General features: G+C 28.3%; 1 protein-coding gene and 1 pseudogene across 1 annotated transcript in view; both read left to right on the top strand.

The window, feature by feature from the left end:
- Window positions 1-16,307, top strand: part of LOC113384678 (ATP-binding cassette sub-family G member 4-like) — a 75,483-nt gene extending 59,176 nt beyond the window's left edge. The window contains exons 2-6 of the mRNA XM_026622429.1: window positions 11,196-11,504; window positions 12,882-13,456; window positions 13,548-14,096; window positions 14,577-14,677; window positions 15,807-16,307. Of these exons, the coding sequence (XP_026478214.1) occupies window positions 11,196-11,504; window positions 12,882-13,456; window positions 13,548-14,096; window positions 14,577-14,677; window positions 15,807-16,307 (2,035 nt within the window). The remainder of the gene's footprint in view (window positions 1-11,195; window positions 11,505-12,881; window positions 13,457-13,547; window positions 14,097-14,576; window positions 14,678-15,806) is intronic.
- A 2,327-nt stretch (window positions 16,308-18,634) lies between these two features.
- Window positions 18,635-22,999, top strand: part of LOC113385904 — a 28,941-nt pseudogene continuing 24,576 nt past the window's right edge.

Genomic DNA, 22,999 nt, shown 5'->3' with positions numbered 1-22,999 from the left:
TTTTGTTTCATGATCGCATTAAAGTTATGCTGAAGTGAAACACGAAAGCTTTCGGGAAATCAATAATCTGGACATTGATGATTTGTATTCATTGCGTCACAATGATCTATCGCTTATTAATGGGGAATTTCAGACTCAATGGAAACATTGAGACATGAATTATTAAGTCATGTAATGAAATTGGCAACACATATATTTAGTCAAGGTCATCAAAAAGTATATTTTTGCCAAAAAATCCGATTTGCTAATATCGCGTTTAGTCAAAATTTTGTAAATCGTCACCAAAGATTTAGTAGATTCCCGACAAAGAAGTTAATGTTCCCAGAAATTCGATTTGTAATTTTAACGTTTTGTAAATCGGCACCAAATCAAGTGTGTGCTAGTGTATTTAACTGAAGTTTAACCATTCATTGCGGTTTAATTTAATCGACTTGTGCGACGATTGTCCTAGTCGTTTGTTTTAGTTACCAGATGAGAGTAAAGTTTTTCTTCTTGTTTTTTTAACCCAAATGCCGTGTCTTAGACAAAAATCTTGAATCGATTATAAAAATTCAAAAGTTCAAAAGATATTACGAAAATTCTTATTATCAATATCTTTACTACCACCAACAATGTAGGACTATAATTATGAACTTTCACACTTTTTTATATTGAACGACTAAGAACGCGGAAAGGGCGGACACAGAATCTCGAGAGGATAGCTTTTTGAGCAAAAGTTCAAGAATATATGAGATATCATTAAAGTTCTCTCCGAAATAGTTTTATGTCATTGAATTAAATTTAATTTTTCATCTTTCAAATTCACCTTTTATGAACATGCACTATTAAATGTGATGATCTAGTGAGCAATGTTGTAAACATTTTATATGACTAGCAAGCATCATTATCTGTATTTGAGAATAGGATTATTGCAGTAGATAAATAATCATCAAACAAATTCCACTCTTAGATATATTTTTAATATTAGATGTTTTGCATTTTGTTACTGACAATTATATGATTTTTGAAGAAAAGTTTACGCTGTTTATTGTCAAATTATAAAAATTTTGTTTTGCTTTCTTAGCTGAAAAAAAGCAAAATTTAAGACAAAATTGTTTATTTATAATTTAAGTTATATAATTTGTTTGTTTTTTAAGTATAAGCATACTTCTCTGTCCAAGTTTTATTCGAGTTTACTTTGTGTGAATGAGTTTTTATTATTATTATTATTATTTCATTATTTGTTCGTATCATTTCTAATATGATCATTATTAATGAAGTGAAAAGTTATTTATCATCTGCATATCGTTTTCTTAAATTTTAGCGCTGAAATAGTAAAAGTAGTAATCATTTGCTAACACATTATTTACTCTGGTCAAAATTAAATACTAAACTCAATTTTTTATGTATTTCGTTATACTTGTTCGTTGAATATTTATTCGATGCGTTTCATTTATTTTTTTGTTAAACGTTGAACGATTTACGTTGATTAATTTTTTGGACATTAATACATAAGAAAGCACTTCAGTACTTTTTTACTAGATGTTCATAATTATAAAATTAACTACTTTTCTGAATATGAAATTATATTATACAAAAAATAAAAATATCAAGTTTTTATTCAAGTTTGTATACTCGTATATGTTTTTGTTTGCTTAGTGTTACAAAGATTTTTTCATAAAATATATATTATATATTTTATGAAAAAATGGCTATAAAATTATATATTTTATATCGCTGGATAAAAGACTCATTTTATTTTTCTACATAAATTATTTTTGAAATATTTTGTTGTGCAAAATATAAACTTATATTTAATTTTTAACTAGTAAAATTATAAGTATAAACAAAATTCTACATTAAGAATAATCACCAAGAAACTATTACTGTAATACGTTCATCTATAAGTTTGATATAAGGTAAATCTACACTTAAAACTGGAAAAGAAAATATGATGACTCTAAAGCTTTATGTTGACATTACCCGAGATTCTGATCTCTTTGAACTGATGTTGGGAAAGAATGAAACTGAAACTGAATACTCTAATCTCGACGTCGTATCGATTTCAATTTATTCCACTAGCGGGGTGCCTATAATACTATAATTTGAATTCAAAATAAAAAAAAACTTTTCAATAGCTTTTGCTATGAATGGCAAATGTTTCAGTAGAGCAACGACCTACTGGATCAATAAACGCTCTAGCTCGCGGAGAGTGCGCGCTTTATTTCCGTTTTCGCAAAATTTGCGATTATGTCATAAATAATTTATAGTTTTTGCCACCTGAATTTGCTTCATAGAGTATGTATTCCAGTAAATATTTATACCTATAAATGTAATAATAGAACGTTCAGCAATTGTGATTTACGTATGAGCCGAATATATGCAAAAATGCATTTTATATGAACATTGTGTGAAAGTGATGTATAATTTATTGCGAAATATAGAGTTAGGTTTATATATAGCATTTTTAAATGATTGGGATATTTTTGCTCTATGCTGTACTTGCTTATTATCGAGAATAGTGTATACTTTGAAATAGTTCTTTAATTTTGCTGCAAGAGATTAAGTAATCACTTTTAATCCACAATCATTTATTTTGCTTGCTAATGAATATAATGATCTTGGCATCGAGGAAAAATTAACAGAAAAAATAATTTAATAAAGTTTAATGAACTTATAATTATATACAATATACGAATTTTTATATCGCATTTTCTATTTGTTAATTTTCTAATCTTTCTAATTTTTAACGTTCTTGAATAATACTTATGCTTGAATTAAATTAATATAAAGCAAAAAAAATAAGAACAGTATAATATTCATGTTCGTACTGGGCTTATACTTAATTCGCACATACATTCATACTCTTCAAAAAAACTACCGAATTATTTACATTTTTAAAAGCTAACATTTTTTTTTTTTTTTGTTTCTGCTATCAATCTTATCTTTGTCCTTTCTTTGAACAGAGATCCTAATTTGGTGTGCATTTTTATAATCTGTTCTGATAATTATGATTTTTGTGATGAATATTTTTACCAATGACTTATTATATTTTTGTTATATTTTATAATATATTATTTATGGGCAACATAATAGTTTCGTGTTTTTAATTTGATGATATTTTCACCTTTTGCATTAATGGACATCAAGGGTACTTTCATTTAGATTCACTTTTGTTGCCCACAAATATTTTTTAAGCTCTAATGGATACTAATACTGCTTGATATCAAAAAATATGCCAACTGTAATATGAACCATAAACCTTGTGGTTGGCTGAATCTTTACCACTTAGACTACATACCTACGCCAGTACTTTTCTACATTAGATATATTTGTTATTGCTCTGTTCAAATAAATAACTTTCATATATTTATAACAATAATCTATTCATAATTTCGCATCCATGTAGATTATTTATACATTTATTTTATGTAAAGTTTATTTGAAATCCAATAAAACTATACGATTTTTTATATGTTATCTATGAAATCTCTCTTTTTTATATTTTCTGCATTCAGAACCTTACGTCCTATAAGCTGTTGGGCTGAAACTTCTCCTTACTTCGTATTTTTTAGATGGTAACCCAATGGTTAATCCATCCATATTTGATGATTGTTGTTATTAGAATTAATCTAATATGGCTGACTTTTTATTGGTGCAGCAATGCCGGGCAAAGGCTATTTTCACTTGGAAACATAACGCTATCTATTTTTCCAAGCGAAAATCGTTGTCACTGCTGTCTGACAACAGGCTGCTCGAAGTGGGTATCGAACCCGGGACCTCTGATGGGCAAGCCCGAAATCTCTATAAAATCTGTTTTTTTTCATGCACTATAGCCCACGGATCTGTTATTATGTATATTTGATATTTCCCGTAATAATATATGCGATTTTAAATTTGGGAACAATAATATATCTGTCAATGACCTTGTCGAGTCAGTCAAATGAGCAACGGTGTTTGGTCATTCAATAATAAATTACTGTAAGACTACTAAACAATTTATATTATTTGTCCAAACGTGATTTGTCGTCGCCGCAAAAATCTCAGACGTTATTTACCTAGAGCAAATGTGGTCAACTCGAAAACATAAGATAAATGATCAATGGTAATTTTACAATTAAATGAAAGTTCTACGAATTTGTTAAACTTTGTAACAAATGTATTTCTAAAACATTATTATTGCCAAATGCACTTCAAAAACATCAGACATTGAAAAAATTGCTCCTGATTACTGCCCGTTACTTCTTTTCAACTACAATTTACTTTTTGAAAACTTTATAGAATGTGCTTTGCAATACTTTGTCTATGTAAGATTATATGACTATCAGCTCAAAGATATTTATAATGCAGTTTAATAATATATTTCACGTCATATGACTATACATCTAAAGACATCAGATGTCAAATCCACGTCCACTTACCAGCTATAATCTTATTCAGGCGGATTATTCTTGGATTTGTTCTGCGCTCTTTGCATTAGGTTTATGTTTCACATATGAAAAGTTCAAATATTTGTTCGAAATATTTTCATGGGACACAAGAAAAGACGATAAATGCAACTTGTAATGCGTTAAACCATAATGGATAAGATATTTTGTTTATGGGTTGGATATTTACATATTTGATACCAATAATTCAAGTATCTTATTTATCTTCATTTATATTATATCTGGTTATGTTTTATTTGATGTCTAATTGGTATATTGTGATATATTATTTCATATTAATTGTACATTGTCGATGAATTGCACCATCGTATCTTAGTGGTTAGAGAGATGATGATGAACGATCTTTCAAATAGAAGTTCGGGGTTCAATACCTGCCTTCTAAGGACAACCTGATGTCAAACACTAGTGGCATCACTTCAAAATTAAGATAGAATATTATATTAATTTTGATTATTATATCACTCTGATATATATTTTCATATTGTTACACTGGCCCAAAACTTTGACTTCCTTTGCCCAAACTAAATTTTACTTAGGTGACTTTAGCTAGCAACCGGCGAAGTAATTTGAAGACGAGCGCTTTCTAAATTGTTGTGATTAATCCTCGGTAGAAACTTTAATGAGGATCATCGCTTCATCTGCCATATGCGTCAGGGCATTATGTACTATGTAAATGTGAAGATAAATTTGGCAATTCGCCAAACACCAAAAATAAAGCTTGACACTTGACCTTGGATGATAAAAGGAGTTGTAATGGCAAATCGATACTGATGATAGGAAATATCTGAGGGCAATCTTATGTGGAGTAGTGAAATTTTATTACTGTATCGAAATTACTAACTGCTATATATATAAGCATAAGTGCTAAAAAGTACATATACGTTATATTCATAGTAATTCAGAGTTTCCGTCTTTATAAAAAATTAAAAGAGAAAGAAAAAGCTAGGACGTTTAATTTTATCATAAAATAGTTGGACAGTATTTGTATCTACTACTACTTATATACTAATTATTTTTCATAATTAGTTTATAAAGTATAATATATATATATATATATATATATATATATATATATACTAGATGACCCGACAGACGTTGTCCTGTACCCAAATTCTGCATTTTTTCAATATTCTGTTCTAATATTTACCGTTCAGTTAAAATTAATAATTATTGTTTTTCGAATTACTATTTACATCAATAAATGAGTGACTGTACAACTGCTTTAAATAAAATGATGATTCTCAATTCCCACAGTTAACACTTTAATTATCCCTTTAACAAATATTGAAATATGTTCAATAAAATTATATAATAAAAATTAAACACTGCAATTCAAACCACAAATTTATTTCCAATAGCTCAATTTATTTTAATGTCAAGGGTTATACAATTTTTTAGTCATATTTGTAGGTGTGGATGTAAAAATGAATGATTTTTTGTTCATTCACGACTAAAACATTGACTTTCCAAATGTATCACACAAAAAATCATCGCCTGCCTTTGTGATTTATAGCATAATTTACACGTGTTGAAAATTGAAGTCTTTTAAAGGGTATAACAAATCCAGAAAGAATTAATAAATAGCATTCCCGGTAAAGGTACAATATCACATCGTTTTTTTTACCCAAAATAATGGCTTCAATAATGTTGCCTATAATTTTTATATATTTGTACCATATTTCAACTGGCTTTTAGTAATTTTTATATCTAAATTACATTTTTCTCACTAATAAATTTATATACATTATTACTTAAGTTTATATTTGAAGTGAATTAATTTGTCAAATCCTGTTCACATGTGCTCTTTCAACCTACGATCAACAAAATTGCAGTAAATGGAGAGGAAAAAACCGTGTGTCGGAAATAGGCTAATCTTAATCTTAAATTCAGAAGTAAAAACAATTTGCACTCCGTCACCACCTACCGGATTAATTGAATTATAACTCTTTTAATTCTGATTTTATCAATACTTGCAATACACTATTTTAAAGGTAATTAAATGAGCTACAACTTTCTCTATCATAAATTTTAACTTCTCTTATTTTGAAATGGCAAAGGATTGAAGGACTCGAAAGACACTCTGGTTGTACACTATCAATATTTGTGTAACAGAAAAATAATAAAAAGCAATAATTAGTCAGTAAAAAACCTTGAATTTTCATTTATATACCTTTATACGTATCTTTTATTTTTTTAAATAGATTTTTTTTCATGAAATCATGAGCTTTTTGGAAATCCTTTGCACTAAAGTTATGGTATTTTCTAGAACCCGTCAAAATCTCTTAAACCAAGTTGATTCCAGAGGGAATACGATTATTTTTAATTTTGGTGGAAATGACACTCAAAAACTATTTGCTTTAAACGAAAAAAATATTGTATGCGTCTTTTATCTGCATGATAGCTCACTCATCTTACATGCAGAAGTACTAATTTTAAAACTTATTTTGAGTGCTATAAAACCCCATTTTCATATCTAGCCTAATATTGTTCCTAGAACAATTTATAGAACATCAATTTATTATGATTTTGATTGATATAATTTTGTTCATTACATGATTTTCGTTTAAATGTATATTTTTAGAAATACTTGCAAAAAACGACGAAAAACGCAAAAAACAACAAATTTTCAGTAGCCTGTAACTTGAAAAGTAATTTCTTTTTTGAAAAACATTATTCAACATTTTTCTATTCTAATTAGTTCTTTTATCGATATCCGACGTTAGTTTGAAAGAGATACAATTGAACCACTGAAAAGAGATGTCATCCCCCCGAGAAGTGGCAAATGATTCTAAATTATTTTTATTTTTAAACTTGAGAGTAAGATGCTCCTAATTCCAAAATTTCTTGCAAATTGAAGCACATTAAAAATATTCAGACCCAAAATGCTCCATTGTCTTGAGTAAATATTTCGTATCCAATGCCAAACATATGAATTTTAGACACAATGAAACTTCTGAATAATTGTTTGAATAAATAAATTATTTTTGTATCTTGATTTAGTAAATTAAGACAAAACACGACTGCATTTAAAAGTTAAAAAATAATAATCAGTCAAAGGGAATTGTCGGCTAAGTTTTATGCGCGAGACGCATGCGCAGACTGCATCATCTGTCAGATGTTGACTGTATCTTATACTAAATCTTATATTATTTTAATTTTTATCACATCTCAGCTTCTTTTTGGCAATAATAAGGTAGACATTACATTTTCTTTATTTTTAATGATTAATTTATTATATTTTAATATTGCCTTAGGAATAGAAATGTTTGGCAAATGACAGTTGTCATTTGTTTTTAATGTCAAACCATGCCTTAAATATTTTAAAGGTCAAACAATGATAAGCGGTTTTTTGTAATTTTTTCCATTTATTTCTACAATCTAACTATATTTCTATGAATCAAAACATTTTAGAAAATTTCCCGAACAAACTTCAGGAAGATTTATGAAAATCCGAATTATAGTTTAGGAGGATTAATGAAACTTACATTGTTACAGAAGAATTTTATATATAAGACTAGCTGACCCGACAGACGTTGTTCTGTACCCACGTCTACAATTTTTCAATATTTTATACTAATATTTACTGCTTAGTTAAAAATAATAATTACTGTTTTTTGAATTACTATCTACACCAATATATGAGTCATGTTGAATGTAGAACTGCTTCAAATAAATGATTGATCTCAATTCCCACAGTTAACACTTTAATTATTCATTTAACAAATATTAAAAAAATTTCAATAAAATTGTATATTAAAAAATATACACTACGATTTATAGAACAAATTTATTTCCAATAGCTCAATTTATTTCATTGCATTTAAGGGTTATATAGTATTTTTAGTCATACCTGTAGATGTGGATGTATAAATGAATGAATTTTTGTTTATTCACGACTAAAACATTGATTTTCGAAATTTATCACACTAAAAACGATCGTCTGCCTTTGTGATTAATGGTCATAGCATAAGATACACGTGTTGAAAATTGAAATCTTTTAAAAAGTACAACAAATTCAGAAAGAATTAATATAAAGCATTCGCGACAAAGGTGCAATAATACCTTTTATTTTTCTACCCAATATAATTGCTTCAATAATGTTGCCTATAATTTTTATAATTTCGTACTATATTTTAACTGGCTTTTAGTAATTTTAATATCTAAATTACATTTTTTTCTCAAATAAACCAATATACATTATTGCTTAAGTTTATATTTGAAGTGAATTAATTTGTCAAATCCTGTTCACATGTGCTCTATTCAACTTACGATCAACAAAATTATTGCTCTGTGAATTTTTTTACTGTGCTCCAATTTACTTGATATTTTGGAAATAGGCTAATCTTTATCTTAAGTTCAGAAGTGAAAACAATTGCACTCCGTCACCATCCATCGCATTAATTGGATTATTACTCTTTTAATTCTGATTTTATCATAACTTCAAAGGTGATTAAATGAGCTACGGCACAATGAGTGAAACGGCGAAGGGTTAAAGGGCTCGAAAGACCTCTGGTTGGACAGCCGCGCACTTCGTAATTAATACCTCTATCAATATTTGTGTAATCGAAAAATACTAAACAACAATAATTAGTAATAAAAATACCTCGAATTTTCATATATATATATATACTTTTATACGTATTCTTTCAGAGATATTATAATAAGAAATTGGATTTTTTTTAAATATTTTTTTTAAAAATCGTTTGTACTAAAGTTGTGGTATTTTCTAGAATCCATCAAGATCTCTTAAACCAAGTTTTTTCTAGATGGAATACGATTATTTTTAAATTTGGTGGTAATGGCACTGAAAAACTATTTGATTTAAATGAAAAAACATTATATGCGTCATTTATTTGCATGATAGTTTACTCATTTTACACGCAGAAGTACTCATTTTAAAGCTTATTTTGAGCACTATAAAAACCCATTTTCATATCTAGCCTAATAATGTTCCAAAAACACTATAAAATAGCGATTTATTGAGATTTTAATTGATATAATTTTGTTCATTATATGATTTTCGTTAAAATGTATATTTTTGAAGATATTAGCAAAAAATGATAAAAACGCAAAAAAGAAACAAATTTTCAGTAGCCAGTAACTTGAAAAGTATTTGCTTTTTTGAAAAACATTATTAAACATTTTTCTCTTATAATTAGTTCTTTTATCGATACCCAACGTTATTTTGAAAAAGTAAAGTTACACCTCTGAAAAGAAATGTCATCCACCCGAGAAGTGGTAAAGGAGTTTAAATTGTTTTCACTTCTGAAGAGTAAGATGAACCTAGTTCCAAAATTCCAAACGAAATGGAAAACAGTAGAAAAAGTTCAGACCGAAAGCGCTCCATTGAGTAAATATTCCGTACCAATGACAACATATGAATTTTTGACCCATGAAACTTCTAAATAATTTTTTTTGTATTGTGACTTAGTATAGTAAGGCAAAACGACTGCAAATTGAATATTTTTGAGCGCAATCACTTATGGCTCGTCTTGTTTGCACGAATTCGTACGGCGAATCTGTTCGCAAAGTGCGCAAACAAAATTATTGCAAGCAAAAGCAATCCACGCGCACGTTGAGAACACGATTCGCCGTGCGCGTCAGACGCATGCGCAGACTGCATCACTTGTCACATGCATGTTATATTATTTGCATCTTAAATTAATTTAATTTTTGGCTCATCTCAGCTTCTTTTTGGCAATAAGAATGTAGTCGTTACATTTTTCTCATTCATAATCATATATATATATTATATTTTAATATTGTCTTAGCCTATATGTGAATGGAAATGTTTGGCAAATGACAGTCGTCTTTTGTTTTTAATGTCAAACTATGCCTTAAATATTTTCAAGGGCAAACAATGATAAGCGGTTTTTTGTAATTTTTTCATTTATTTCTACAATCTAACTATATTTCTATGAATCAAAACATTCTAAAAAATTTCCCGAACAAATTTCAGGAACATTCATGAAAATCCGAATTATAGTTTAGGAGGATTAATGAAACTTACATTGTTACAGAAGAATTTTATATATAAGATATATATATATATATATATATATATATATATATATATATATGATAAAATTGTTTCTTGGGCGTCAATCCAGTAATTAAAAACAGTTTTATTGAAGGAAAATGTTTTTATTCAGAGAACATACGTATATATATATATATATATATATATATATATATATATATATATATATATACGCCTGTGTGCGTCAATCTTGTCAAACTATTTTCTAATCGTATTACACCAACCTTTTCTACTGTTACTGAGTGAGCCATAAACCTTGAACTTAATTTAGAAATATATTAGTGTTTGGCCACATTAGAAATTTGTGTTGACAATTTTGTAATAATAATATAAATAGTAATATCTGACATAATAATAGACTGTATAATATTTAGCATATGAATTTGCAGATATCATATTATTCTAATGAGAACTTCAATTTGTAAAGCATTTTCTCAAAATATATTGTTGTATATGGTAATTTATCATGGAATTGTTTTGTATTAAGCAGTTATATCTGGCAAGTTGTCTTTATTGAAATTTTAGATCCAATACAGTTTAATATTTTTAAATAAAGTTTTCTATGTTATTTCTTAATTGCGTGTTAATTGAAAATTTCAAATGCAGTTTTGTTTACTTACCAAATATTATAATTAATAAACCAAACTTGTTTTTCCTGTCATATCAATCAAATCAATAAATATTTTTTTATTACTACAACATATGTTTATATTGATTTTTTGTTCTAGTGGATCACAAAACAATCTCTGCAATGGAAGTATCGCCGCAGCCCATCAATTGGTCCGGAAAATTCCAAATAACACTAGTCCGAACGGTTGTCGAAAACCCATGGTGACATTATCCCATTTACCCAGGAGGCCACCGGTTGATGTCCAATTTTTAGACACTTCCTATTCAGTATCTGAAGGTAGACAACGTGGATACAAGACGATCTTGAAAGGAATCAATGGAAAATTTCGGTCGGGAGAATTGACTGCTATTATGGGCCCATCAGGGGCGGGAAAGAGTACTCTTATGAATATTTTAGCTGGTTATAAGTGAGTATAAATATAATAAATATTTTTTCTAATAAGTCGGTAGCATATGCTGTTTACCATCTCTTTTATAGTTTTATCACAGTTTTAACGGGGTTAAAACATATTTTTAAAGCTTTTGAAACATTTTGGCATCGTAGATGGAAAAATCCACATGATATCACAAGTACATAAAGAGATATATACATTATAGCCGCCAAGCGTATATCTTCACATTAGCAAAATTTTTGACAAAACCTTTGACAATGTATTACTTTAAACTGAAATAATAGAAGTGAAAAGGTAGAATATTATGAAAAACCTCTTGGAAATATTTTATTGGATTTACATACATATATTATTCACACCTATCTTCTAGTCTTATTGATATCCATTTCAAATGCGAAACTATCAGCGATGATACAACTCCAACCGAATATTATTATGGTGACTTATTCATGTATCTATAATATAATTTCATTTACTTTTAATATATACATTCCAACTAAATCTACAACTGTGTACAACTACAACTAAACTGTAAATTGTATGGAAAAATGCTTCCAAGACCACCTTATTCATTTCCTGAAGTTTTGGTGTAAATTAACATTTAGCGAATATTTGTTGAATATCAACAATTTACATTTGACAATGAATTTCTATTCTCTTAAAATATATATATATATATATATATACATATATATATATATATTGCATATATGTATTTTACATATATATATATATATATATATATATATATATATATACATTTTATATAATTTTATATAATTTTATATTTATATAATATAGTGTAATAGTATATATACATATATTTTGTGGTTTTATATTTTACATGAACTATAACATTTAATTCCATGAAACAGATGCATTTTAATTTATGTTATGATAAACTTACAAATCTAATTCTCATATAACATGAAACAACAAAGGATTACTCGATGGAATGATATTTTCTATTATGAATTTCCATCTTTCATCATGTTGACTTTTTAGATAAAATATATTTCATATTGCGTTTCTTTTTTCTTTGTACTGCGCATGTCGTTTCATTGTTATTATCATATATATGATTGCGGAATTTGAAAATATTTTATTGTTTAGAATCAGTGATGGTCATTAAATTTCAGAAATGCATCTTACATAATTTCAGATTTTCTGCTGCACTTCATTTATAATCGTAAATTATATGATTTTCCGGATAATAAATGATTTAAATGTTTTTCATTTAATGCTTTATGGTGAAAATAATTCTGAAATTATTAAATCATATGTGCATCTATGAACTGAGAAAACAGAATTGCAGTTCCTTATTGAAGTTATAATTTCGGTTTACTATTAATTATTATCCATTGGTACTTACATACTATTTTCATTTTTCAGAACATCTCATCTTAGTGGATCAGTTCTAATTAACGGCAAAGAACGTAATCTACGCCGTTTCCGAAAACTCTCATGTTACATTATGCAAGATGATCGCCTTCTTCCCTACATCACAGTGCGCGAAGCCATGATGGTGTCTGCCAATTTAAAATTAGGGAAAGACACACCGCACAATGCAAAAAGAATTGTAGTCGATGAAATTATTGAAACATTGGGCTTAGTAGAATGTAGCAATACTAAAACATTACATCTATCAGGCGGACAACGAAAAAGATTGTCCATAGCTCTGGAATTAGTTAATAATCCACCTGTTATGTTTTTTGATGAACCTACATCAGGATTAGATTCTTCTACTTGTTTTCAATTAATCTGCTTGCTTAAGTCTTTAGCAAGAGGTGGTAGAACAATAGTATGTACAATACATCAGCCTTCTGCAAGACTTTTTGAGATGTTCGATCATCTCTATATGCTGGCGGAAGGGCAGTGTATATACCAAGGCAGAGTTAATGGTTTGGTTCCATTTTTGGCTTCTTTGGGATATGAATGTCCGAGTTATCACAATCCAGCGGATTATGGTGAGTACGCATGAATCTTGATTAAATCATTTAAGTTAAATTTATTTTTGATATTTAGAATAAAATATTAATATTGTTTTATATTATTTAGTTATGGAAGTTGCATGTGGCGAGCATGGAGAATGTGTTCACAAGCTCGTGATGGCGGTCAACCACGGCAAATGTAATGTTTGGAACCGCGAAACAGCGCGACCGCCTCCAATAACAAACGACATTATGAAGAAAGAATTACCGCCAATCCCGAAATCCAACGAAAAAACCTCCAACAAAGATAATACTATTGTAAATATACCAATGAATGGCGATACTACAAATCCCAAACAACTGAACGCTGCCAACTGCACTACTTCATTATTAGATTCTAATGAAAGCGTAACGACGATGCCAACCAGAACTGGATTTCCGACATCTGGATGGCAGCAGTTTTGGATTTTGTTGAAACGAACATTCTTGACGATATTTAGAGATCAAACCTTGACGCAAATGCGACTGGTATCGCATGTAGTAGTTGGAATTCTAATAGGATTGATTTATTATGACATCGGGGACGAAGCTTCCAAAGTGATGAGCAATGCTGGATGTGTATTTTTCACAACTATGTTCACCATGTTCACCGCTATGATGCCAACAATTTTAACTTGTAAGTTTCTTATACTTTTTATTGATTATTTATATTACTTTTTTTATTATTTTTGTCGAAAGCATAATGAACTAATGATTAAGATCATTTTATGAAAATATTTAATAATACGCCTAAAGTCATTTGTACTATAATTACATTCATGAATTATGAATCCGTTTGTAATGGCTGCATTTCTGGACAATAGATGATATATGTACTCGTATAATACGCTGCATGTCATATAATATACTAGTATTTGTAGTATAATATGTATTATTTTTTATTTGAATATGTATGTATAAAAAGACCCTTTCCAGAGAGGATTTTGTCGAGGTTCACATTTTTGCTGTGATTGTGTAATTGATGTAATTTTACTTTGAACATTCTTACTCGTACATTCAATGCATCCAGTAAATGTGAATAATATAAATACAATGGAAGTGATATTTGGAAGTTTACTATAAAAATATTTTTAAAATAAATCTTTCATATTTTCAGTTCCAACAGAAATGGCGGTATTTATAAGGGAACATTTGAATTATTGGTACTCCTTAAAGTCATTTTATTTGGCCAAAACGATTGCAGATCTACCATTCCAAGTAAGTACTTTTTCACGTTCGTTACGATTTATCTTAAAATGGTGATACCCTGACATACGAGTAACCTGACATAAGAGTCAATAAAGCGATTACTTGCTTTAATGTTAATAGAAAATAGAAATATGAAAAATTTTATCAGTTGTAACAATGATTTTCCTATCGTAGAAATATTTTGGCTGTTAAGGGGGTATTCTACTGTAGAGGCATGAGTTTCGCCCGGTTTTTAAAGCGCTGTATAAAGGAAACAAATAATATTTTTGCTATCGATTTTTTTATCATTTGTTTATTGATATTTTATTATTACATAAAAAAAATATTAAAAAAGAATTAAAATTCACAAAGTTATAAGCAGTCAAAGTGGGGGCTCAAAAAAAATAGGGTGTCCTGGCGTGCATGATTCCAACCCTCCTGGTGATGTGAAACATAAAAAGTAGATGGATTCTTAATTATTATAGATGCCGCTATCGTATGACCCTTGGATAAGTTATAACAATAATTTTTGTTTGAATGGCGGCAATTTTTTAAAAATACTAAATGAAAAGTTATAGTTTTGAGCAAGGTTCACGCGATAAAGCGATGTATAGAGAAGATCCTCTCCAAATTTGAAGTAAATCGGTTCATTAGAACTCGAGATATCCTTACCGCCAGCTCGAAAAAAGTAGTCCCGAGAAAAATGCGTTCAAAGTTTTGCAGTCGGTCGGACCCGAGCCGAGGCCACGTTACTAAAACAGCTATAACTCAAGAAATAATAGTAATTTTGAAAAATACTTTTAATGACATATTTTTGAATAACTAAACTTTGAAAATATAAAAAAAAATGTTTCGATTTTTTCAAAATTCTACAGTAGAATACCCCCTCAAATGAATTATTTTATAGTTAGTCATTGCCCTTATATGTGCACGGAACGAATTAAACTAGTCTGTCGGGGTACCACATAAATACAAATTCTACATATGGATCAACATTGACTCATTGCATAAATATTTGTAATTTTTCTTTAAAATAGTAAAAACATGTACTTTATATGTTTTTGGAAAATACTATACATGGTTGTAAATAATGAAAATTTTTGCATTTTGCTTTAATATGCTATTAATAAGCATTATTAATTAATTTTTCTCATTAAAGGTTGTGTTCACAAGCGGTTATGTCTTAGTAGTCTATTACATGACATCACAGCCTCTAGAACCACAAAGAGTCTTCATGTTTGTCTCCATTTGCATCCTGACAGCTCTAGTTGCCCAAAGTTTGGGTTTGCTAATTGGAGCAGCTATGAGTATAGAGACAGGCGTTTATCTTGGGCCAATTACTACAATACCAATTGTTTTATTCTCAGGATTCTTCGTCAATTTTAATGCCATACCCGGCTATTTAAGCTGGCTGACGTATGTAAGTTATGTTAGATACGGATTTGAAGGTGCCATGTATTCTGTATATGGATTCGACAGACAGAAACTGAAGTGTTCTGAACCTTATTGCCACTTTAGAAGTCCCAAGAAATTCCTTAAAGAAATGACTATGGACCAAGCAGTGTTTTGGGTTGATGCCGTTGCTTTATTCGGACTATTCATATTTTTAAGGTTGGTAGCTTATTTAGTACTGAGGCTGAAGTTAAGATCTATTCGCTAATGCTATTTCCACATTTCAAACATATTATTATCGCTCATAAGTAAAAAATATTTGGATATATTACTAGGAATAAGTGGTGCTAGATTGTACTTATATTTACCATATCTATATTATGAAAATGTAAATGGTTTATGAGATTTTTATAGAAGTTAGATATGCTGAATATTATTAATTTGTGAGTAAATTTTTAGCCTGTGAAGAGATAAATTTATAGAAACTGAGAACCATTAATATTAAGTTAGGTTACTTGTGATAAGTGCAGTATTTTAATTTTAGAGCAAATAATATCTCTGTTAGCAATTTTAGTATTTATCTGGTACTGCTTCATTATTTTCAAATTTTATGAGGAAATGAGGATTTAGCAACATTGTGTGTTTCAAAACACTAGAGACTGAATCGTATGTTGTAATATCAACTCTGCTATGCTATTTTTTCTTGAAATCGAATTTAATTACCGCATTACATATCACACTTTTTAGTTTTAAATTAGAATATTATTTTGATATTTTATGTTGTTTACATAAAGAAGTAACATCTTGCCTATGACATAGTATATAAGTAACTGAAAGCCATTATTTAGAATTATATAATACAACTTGAAACTATACATTACAAGAATAAGTTAAAAGCGTTTATGTGTTTTATGTTTTGATCCGTAATACTAATATGTAATTGAAAATGCCATTTTAATAATAAATTAAAATGAACATTTTTTTTATAAATAAATCTTATTTTCTAAGAAGAATCCTGTATAAAACTTTATAAAAGCTATATTATTTTTCACCATGATCATACAAGTTGTAAGTAAATGGTTTGATGATTTTATTCACAGAACATGAACTTTCAATTAACGCTTTTGCATACCAAATTATTTTTATCTATATAGTAATAATAATAATGTTATCTTAATACTTTAAAAATACATTTATTGGAAACATTAATCCGCTTCATTCAAGCTTGGCTCGACTTTACGATATTTAAATTATATTTTTTCTACTGAAAAAATGGATTTCGCAGATATGTTTTTTAAATTAGATCCAAGATTATTGAAGTCTTAAAATCAAATTTTACTTTTGACAATGAAAATTATCACTAACTCATTCAATCAAATCATGTTAGTCAAATGAATATATATTAAAAATTGTTATAACATATTATTCCTGCATTATATATTACTAGACTATAAGTATGTACACCACCAATATTTTATATTTTTTATAATTGATGTAAAATTGAACAAATGGATGTGTATGTTTGTGAGTGTATGAATTAAAATAGTATATATAATTTATCATTAATCATGCTAGATCTATTTTATATATTGATGTGTTAGTACCTACATTTTATATAAGAGGAGAATTTACTTTTGTGATACGAATTTCTTAGTTTAGATTTGTCATATATACATAATATGAATTTATATTGTTTATATCATAATGTAGTATGCGATGAACGATATTGCATAAGATTGTTTATGATATAAAATATTACATTACATATAAACCATGTTATAATAAAAAGTATATACAAGAACATATTTTGTTTTCATATATTATATTTTTGGAATTCTCATTTATATTACAATTTTTATCGTTTCAATTTATCGTGCATTAGATTCGATAATTAATCTACGAGAGGCAAGTAAAAAATAAGGTTCGAACATTTTTTTCAGGGTTGAGGTATTTTTTATTGCAATAAATATGTACACTTAAATATGTATGATCTTTCAATGCATTTTTTCTGACAAGTTATCAACTTCTGAAAACCCACTTCGAAGAACTCCGCAGCTAGGCCGCCAATGTGCTTAAAGAAATAAAGACTGTACTGAAGCGTTGTCCACCCAAGTGTTGCTTCAATTTCGAGAACAAGTGGAAGTCGCTGGGAGCAAGATCATGGCTGTATGGGGCAATTTAACCCATCGATCACACACCTTGTGATAACCAAGTTTTTCTGTCAAAATGTTGTCGATGGTTTTTTCACAAACCTCAGGAACCTGTAAAGCCAGCTCCCGAAGCGTTACTCTTTGATCCTCGAGGAGAATGCGCTCAATCTTGGCCACGACTTCGACGGACACCGATGGCCTCCCGCTCCTTTGCTCGTCGTGGCGAACTCCCTGCACCATTTGCGGACGTGCTGGACGCTGATGCAAGCTTTGCCATAAACTTCTTCCAACTGTCTATGAATTTCAATAGGTGCAAGCTTCTTCGCGTTTAAAAATCGAATTATTGAACGGATTTCACACCTGGCGGTGACGGTGATTGCGGGCTCCATCACGGAAGGCTGTTAGACTGGCACTAAGGTTCGCAGAGATCTTCCAGGTAGTTGGAATGGAGTAAGGGAGTAAGGTAACATTAAAAGCGGTTTTGCAGGATTTCTCCTAGCTCGCGCGGCGAGTGTACGGCGTTGGGAACCTTATTTTTTACTTGCCCCTCGTAGTAATACATTTTGAAAAATTACAGACTATGATGATGAATGCTACAATTTTAGTATTCTCAATCTAAAAATATAAATGAATGAAATTTAAGTAAAATTAGTATATAATTAGAAGAAAAGTTCAACAAGAAATAAGAAAAATTTTGAAACTAATGTACAATATTATGGAACATTAATAAGTATTTCAAAAGTTTACTAAATATTTATCAATAATTTTAGTAAAGCTATATTTTTTTTAATTGTGATAAAATTGTATTCCAAGTTATTACAAACTAATATAATAATGTATTTTATTAAATATTATATATAAATAATCTAAAGATGATATAAAACAGCACTACCAAAAACATGCATAAAATAATTTCGTATTAAATACTTACTCTTATTTAATTTTTTAAATGATTTTTTTTTTAAATATCAATATTTTTGGCAAATTTATATGATTTTTTAAAATAAATTTATCATATAATAAAGTTGTACCCCCAATCATTGCAATTGGTTTGGTTAATAATAATTTTGTTTATTAAATAATTTTCCGAATTCTTATAAATATTCTAAATGAAATCTGAAACAGCAATATCAGACAGATGCATTTAAATAATTTTGTCCTAAATTTTCTTTGTTTAATATCTAGTTTTCGAAAATTTCGATAACAAATATTATACCTATTCAAAATAATTAAACAAAAACTTAATCGAAACTATTTTTTATCATTTATACATATAATCCCTTTGTATTTGAAACTTAATATTCTGCGGACGTGAATGCTATAGCATTCATAGTATATAATGATTTAAATATGATAACCTGACTCTTCATATAAACGGTGATTATCACAACCAATTTTAAAATAAAATTACTATTAATAAATAATTTTTGTACCTTATTGAAACTTTTACTGCTAAATATGATAGTAAAAAAAGTAATTACTCAATGTGCCAATGTTGCAAGTATAATTTATAATTCTATATGCAATAACAATTATTATAGTAAGTAATAATTGTTAATAAGATAACTAAATAACTCAAGCAATAAATGACTTGTAGCAAGTATAATTTATAATTTTATATGCAATAACAATTATTGCAATAAATAATAATTGTTAATAGTATATCTAAATAACTCAAATATTCAAATGTGAGTATTCTTATCAGTTCTGCAAGTATAATTTGCATAATTGCTATACCCAATAGCAATTATTATGAAAAATTGCTGTTACAATAATCAATTTCAATTTTTGAATTTCGCGCCGTGTTTGAATTCCCCTGAAGTGCGCGCTCATTTCACGGAACGAACCGAGTGTCCCCATTCCGCATCGCTTGTCTTCGTACAGGAGAGTGACGCAAACGTCAGATTTGAAGGTTCATATGGAGTTAAATCATAAAAAATAAGAAACGCTACAAGTTTATCAAAGGCAAAGCATTCGCACGGTTCAAAGTTCTTTAATAATTATTTAGTATTTAAAATATTACATGTATACATGATAATTTGAACTCTGAACGAGCCGATTCGAGTTGTGTTCGTGATGTATTTTCAATAAAACTAGAATCTGTTGCAAGTATGATCCAGTGAATGTTGTTATTGGAAACCAATCAGACATTTTCGATTGATTATTGAACTTTTAGTGAACACATAATTATAGCGACAAATGATGATTTTAAATTAATTGTTGACATAGGTTAAATTATTATTCTGGTTAACATTATATATACAAGTGATTTTAAAAAATTGTGCAGGATTTTACCATGGATAATTTTTTATTAAATAATAATTCGTAAGTGTTTATTTTTATTATAACGTATATATATATATATATATATAATAATATAATATATATATAATAATAATATAATATATATATAATATATATAAATATAAATATATATAAATATAAATATATATAAATATATATATATATATATATATATATATGTGTGTGTGTGTGTGTATTTGTGTGTAATTGAATATGTATACATATATTTTAATGTAATACATATATTTTATAATTTATAAATGTATTATGACTAAATGTTCATTCATAAATGTTCCGTACCAACGACAGTGCCTAACTTTTACATATTTTTGATATTATTTATTAACCCTTTCCACTCGAATGCCGCCCCTCCGGCGACAAAATACATATTAATTTCGGTATTCTCGAGTGGAAAGGATTAATATTGATATATAGTTATTGTAATGGGCCGAAAATCGAAATTTAAAATTTTTACATTTCTCGACGTTTTGAAGGTTTCTGAACATTTTGGCATACCTCAGAAAAAATGGATGTGTGTGTGTGTGTGTGTATGTATGGATACAAATTTCCAGTCACGTTTTCAGGCGCATGGATCAACCAATTTGAATGATTCAAAAAACATTCGATTCCTATTGATAGGGAGAAGAGCTGATTAGTTTTTGGCAAAGGCAGGTCCAGCCGTTTCGGAGATACGGAGCAAAGAGTATAGAAAATAGAAATCGACTTTTTGAGAGAACGGAGTATCCGATGATCTAAAAAATGATCTAAAAAACATTCAATTAGTAATGATTGGGAGAAGTGTTTATTAGTTTTTGGCAAAGGCAGGCCCAGCCATTTCGAAGATACGGAGCTAAATGTGTAAAAAATGGCAGTTTTTGAGAGAACTAAGCGTCCGATTTAAATGATTCAAAAAACTTTCTGCTTGTCTTAACAAAATAATTGATTTTGGCAAAAAAAATGTTTCAACTTTTCTTTTTTTCAAAAAAAAATTTCTTTTGTATATCGAAAATAATTCAGATTTTATTTTTAATTCTGACTAAAGTTCTAAAATACTTTAAACAAATAATTTCAACTTTGCAATTCAGTTTATATGATTCTTATAAATATTAGACAATATTAATAACAATCTATTTGAAAATATTCAGTATTCCTCGAACATTTTGTCACGGTACGGGAAGTTCCAGCAATTTGCCTTAAGGCACGATGCCATACACCCCACTAGTTACTATTATATATTATTTACATATTTTTATAGTGTGCAATTTATGATTTGTTTGTGGTTATATCAATTTAATCAATTTTCTAAACGCAAACAAAAATATATATGTAGGTACTATCTCAAAATTACTCAAGAAATCACTAAGTAATGTTGTCATATATTTGCTGTTTAAAATCTGCAATTCTTATATTATTACTTTGATAATATATTATTGACTTTTTATACTTTTGGATCAAATTTTTGCCTCTTCCTAGATATTTTCATACATTTTATTTTGTTTTCAATTTTGCCATGTCAATTTATTCTTTAATTAATATTCAATTAATTCTTCCAATTGCCACTCAAGCTGACTTTCTAATATGGAGAAACTTCCTAATTTTCTAAATATCTACTTGAAAATCTATGTATTATCTATGAAACATGTTTAAATATGATACTTACTACTTATTGATATTTATATGTAGAAATATCCTTTCATGCGGTATATTTGTACTACTCAAAACATAATTTTGTTTCAATAACTAACCAGTACTACTCAAAATATCAGATATACCGAACGCCGATTGGTATTCATTTGCCAAAGTTTGATCAAATTTCAAATTGTGAAATTTGATCTTTCGATCATCATATAAGATAATGATGTTGGAGAGGTTTTTTATTCCATTGATAAACTTTGATAATAATTATATTCTGTTGATAATAAATGTTTTCTGACCCGACTTCTTAGTTATATTATGGCTCCTATAGTTATATTATGAGATTATTTCCTTCCACATGAAGAAATCATTCAGTGAAATAATAATTTTTAGTTGATTGGCATTCATTTTTCCTAAATGTTGATCAAATTTCAAATTGTGTTTGATCAAATAAGATAATGATATTGGGAAGGTCTTCTATTCAATTGGTAAATTTTGATAAAAATGATATTCGTTTGATAACAAATGTTTTCTGACCCGACATCTCCATTAGCGGTACTATGAAATCATTTTCTTTCACATAAAGAAATCATTCACTAAAATAATAATTTTTAGTCGATTGGCATTCATTTTCCTAAATTTCGATTAAATTTCAACTTGTGACTTCATCATATAAGATAATTATGTTGCAAAGGTCTTCTATTCTATTGATTAATTATGATAAAAATGATATTCGTTTGATAATAATTATTTTTTGACCCGATATTTTTCTGATATATAGTTTTATATTTTCAAAAATTCTGTTTATAGTAATACACGAATTCAAAAAGCAACTACGTACTTCGTGTTTAATAAATTACTTCGTGTTTAA

The sequence above is a fragment of the Ctenocephalides felis genome, unplaced genomic scaffold (genome assembly GCF_003426905.1).
Source record: "Ctenocephalides felis isolate EL2017-DRISC unplaced genomic scaffold, ASM342690v1 CF-g0.4_SCAFFOLD_03571, whole genome shotgun sequence".
NCBI lineage: Eukaryota > Metazoa > Arthropoda > Insecta > Siphonaptera > Pulicidae > Ctenocephalides > Ctenocephalides felis.
Note: the sequence above shows the minus strand (reverse complement) of the source record. Positions and strands in the feature narration are given on the sequence as shown.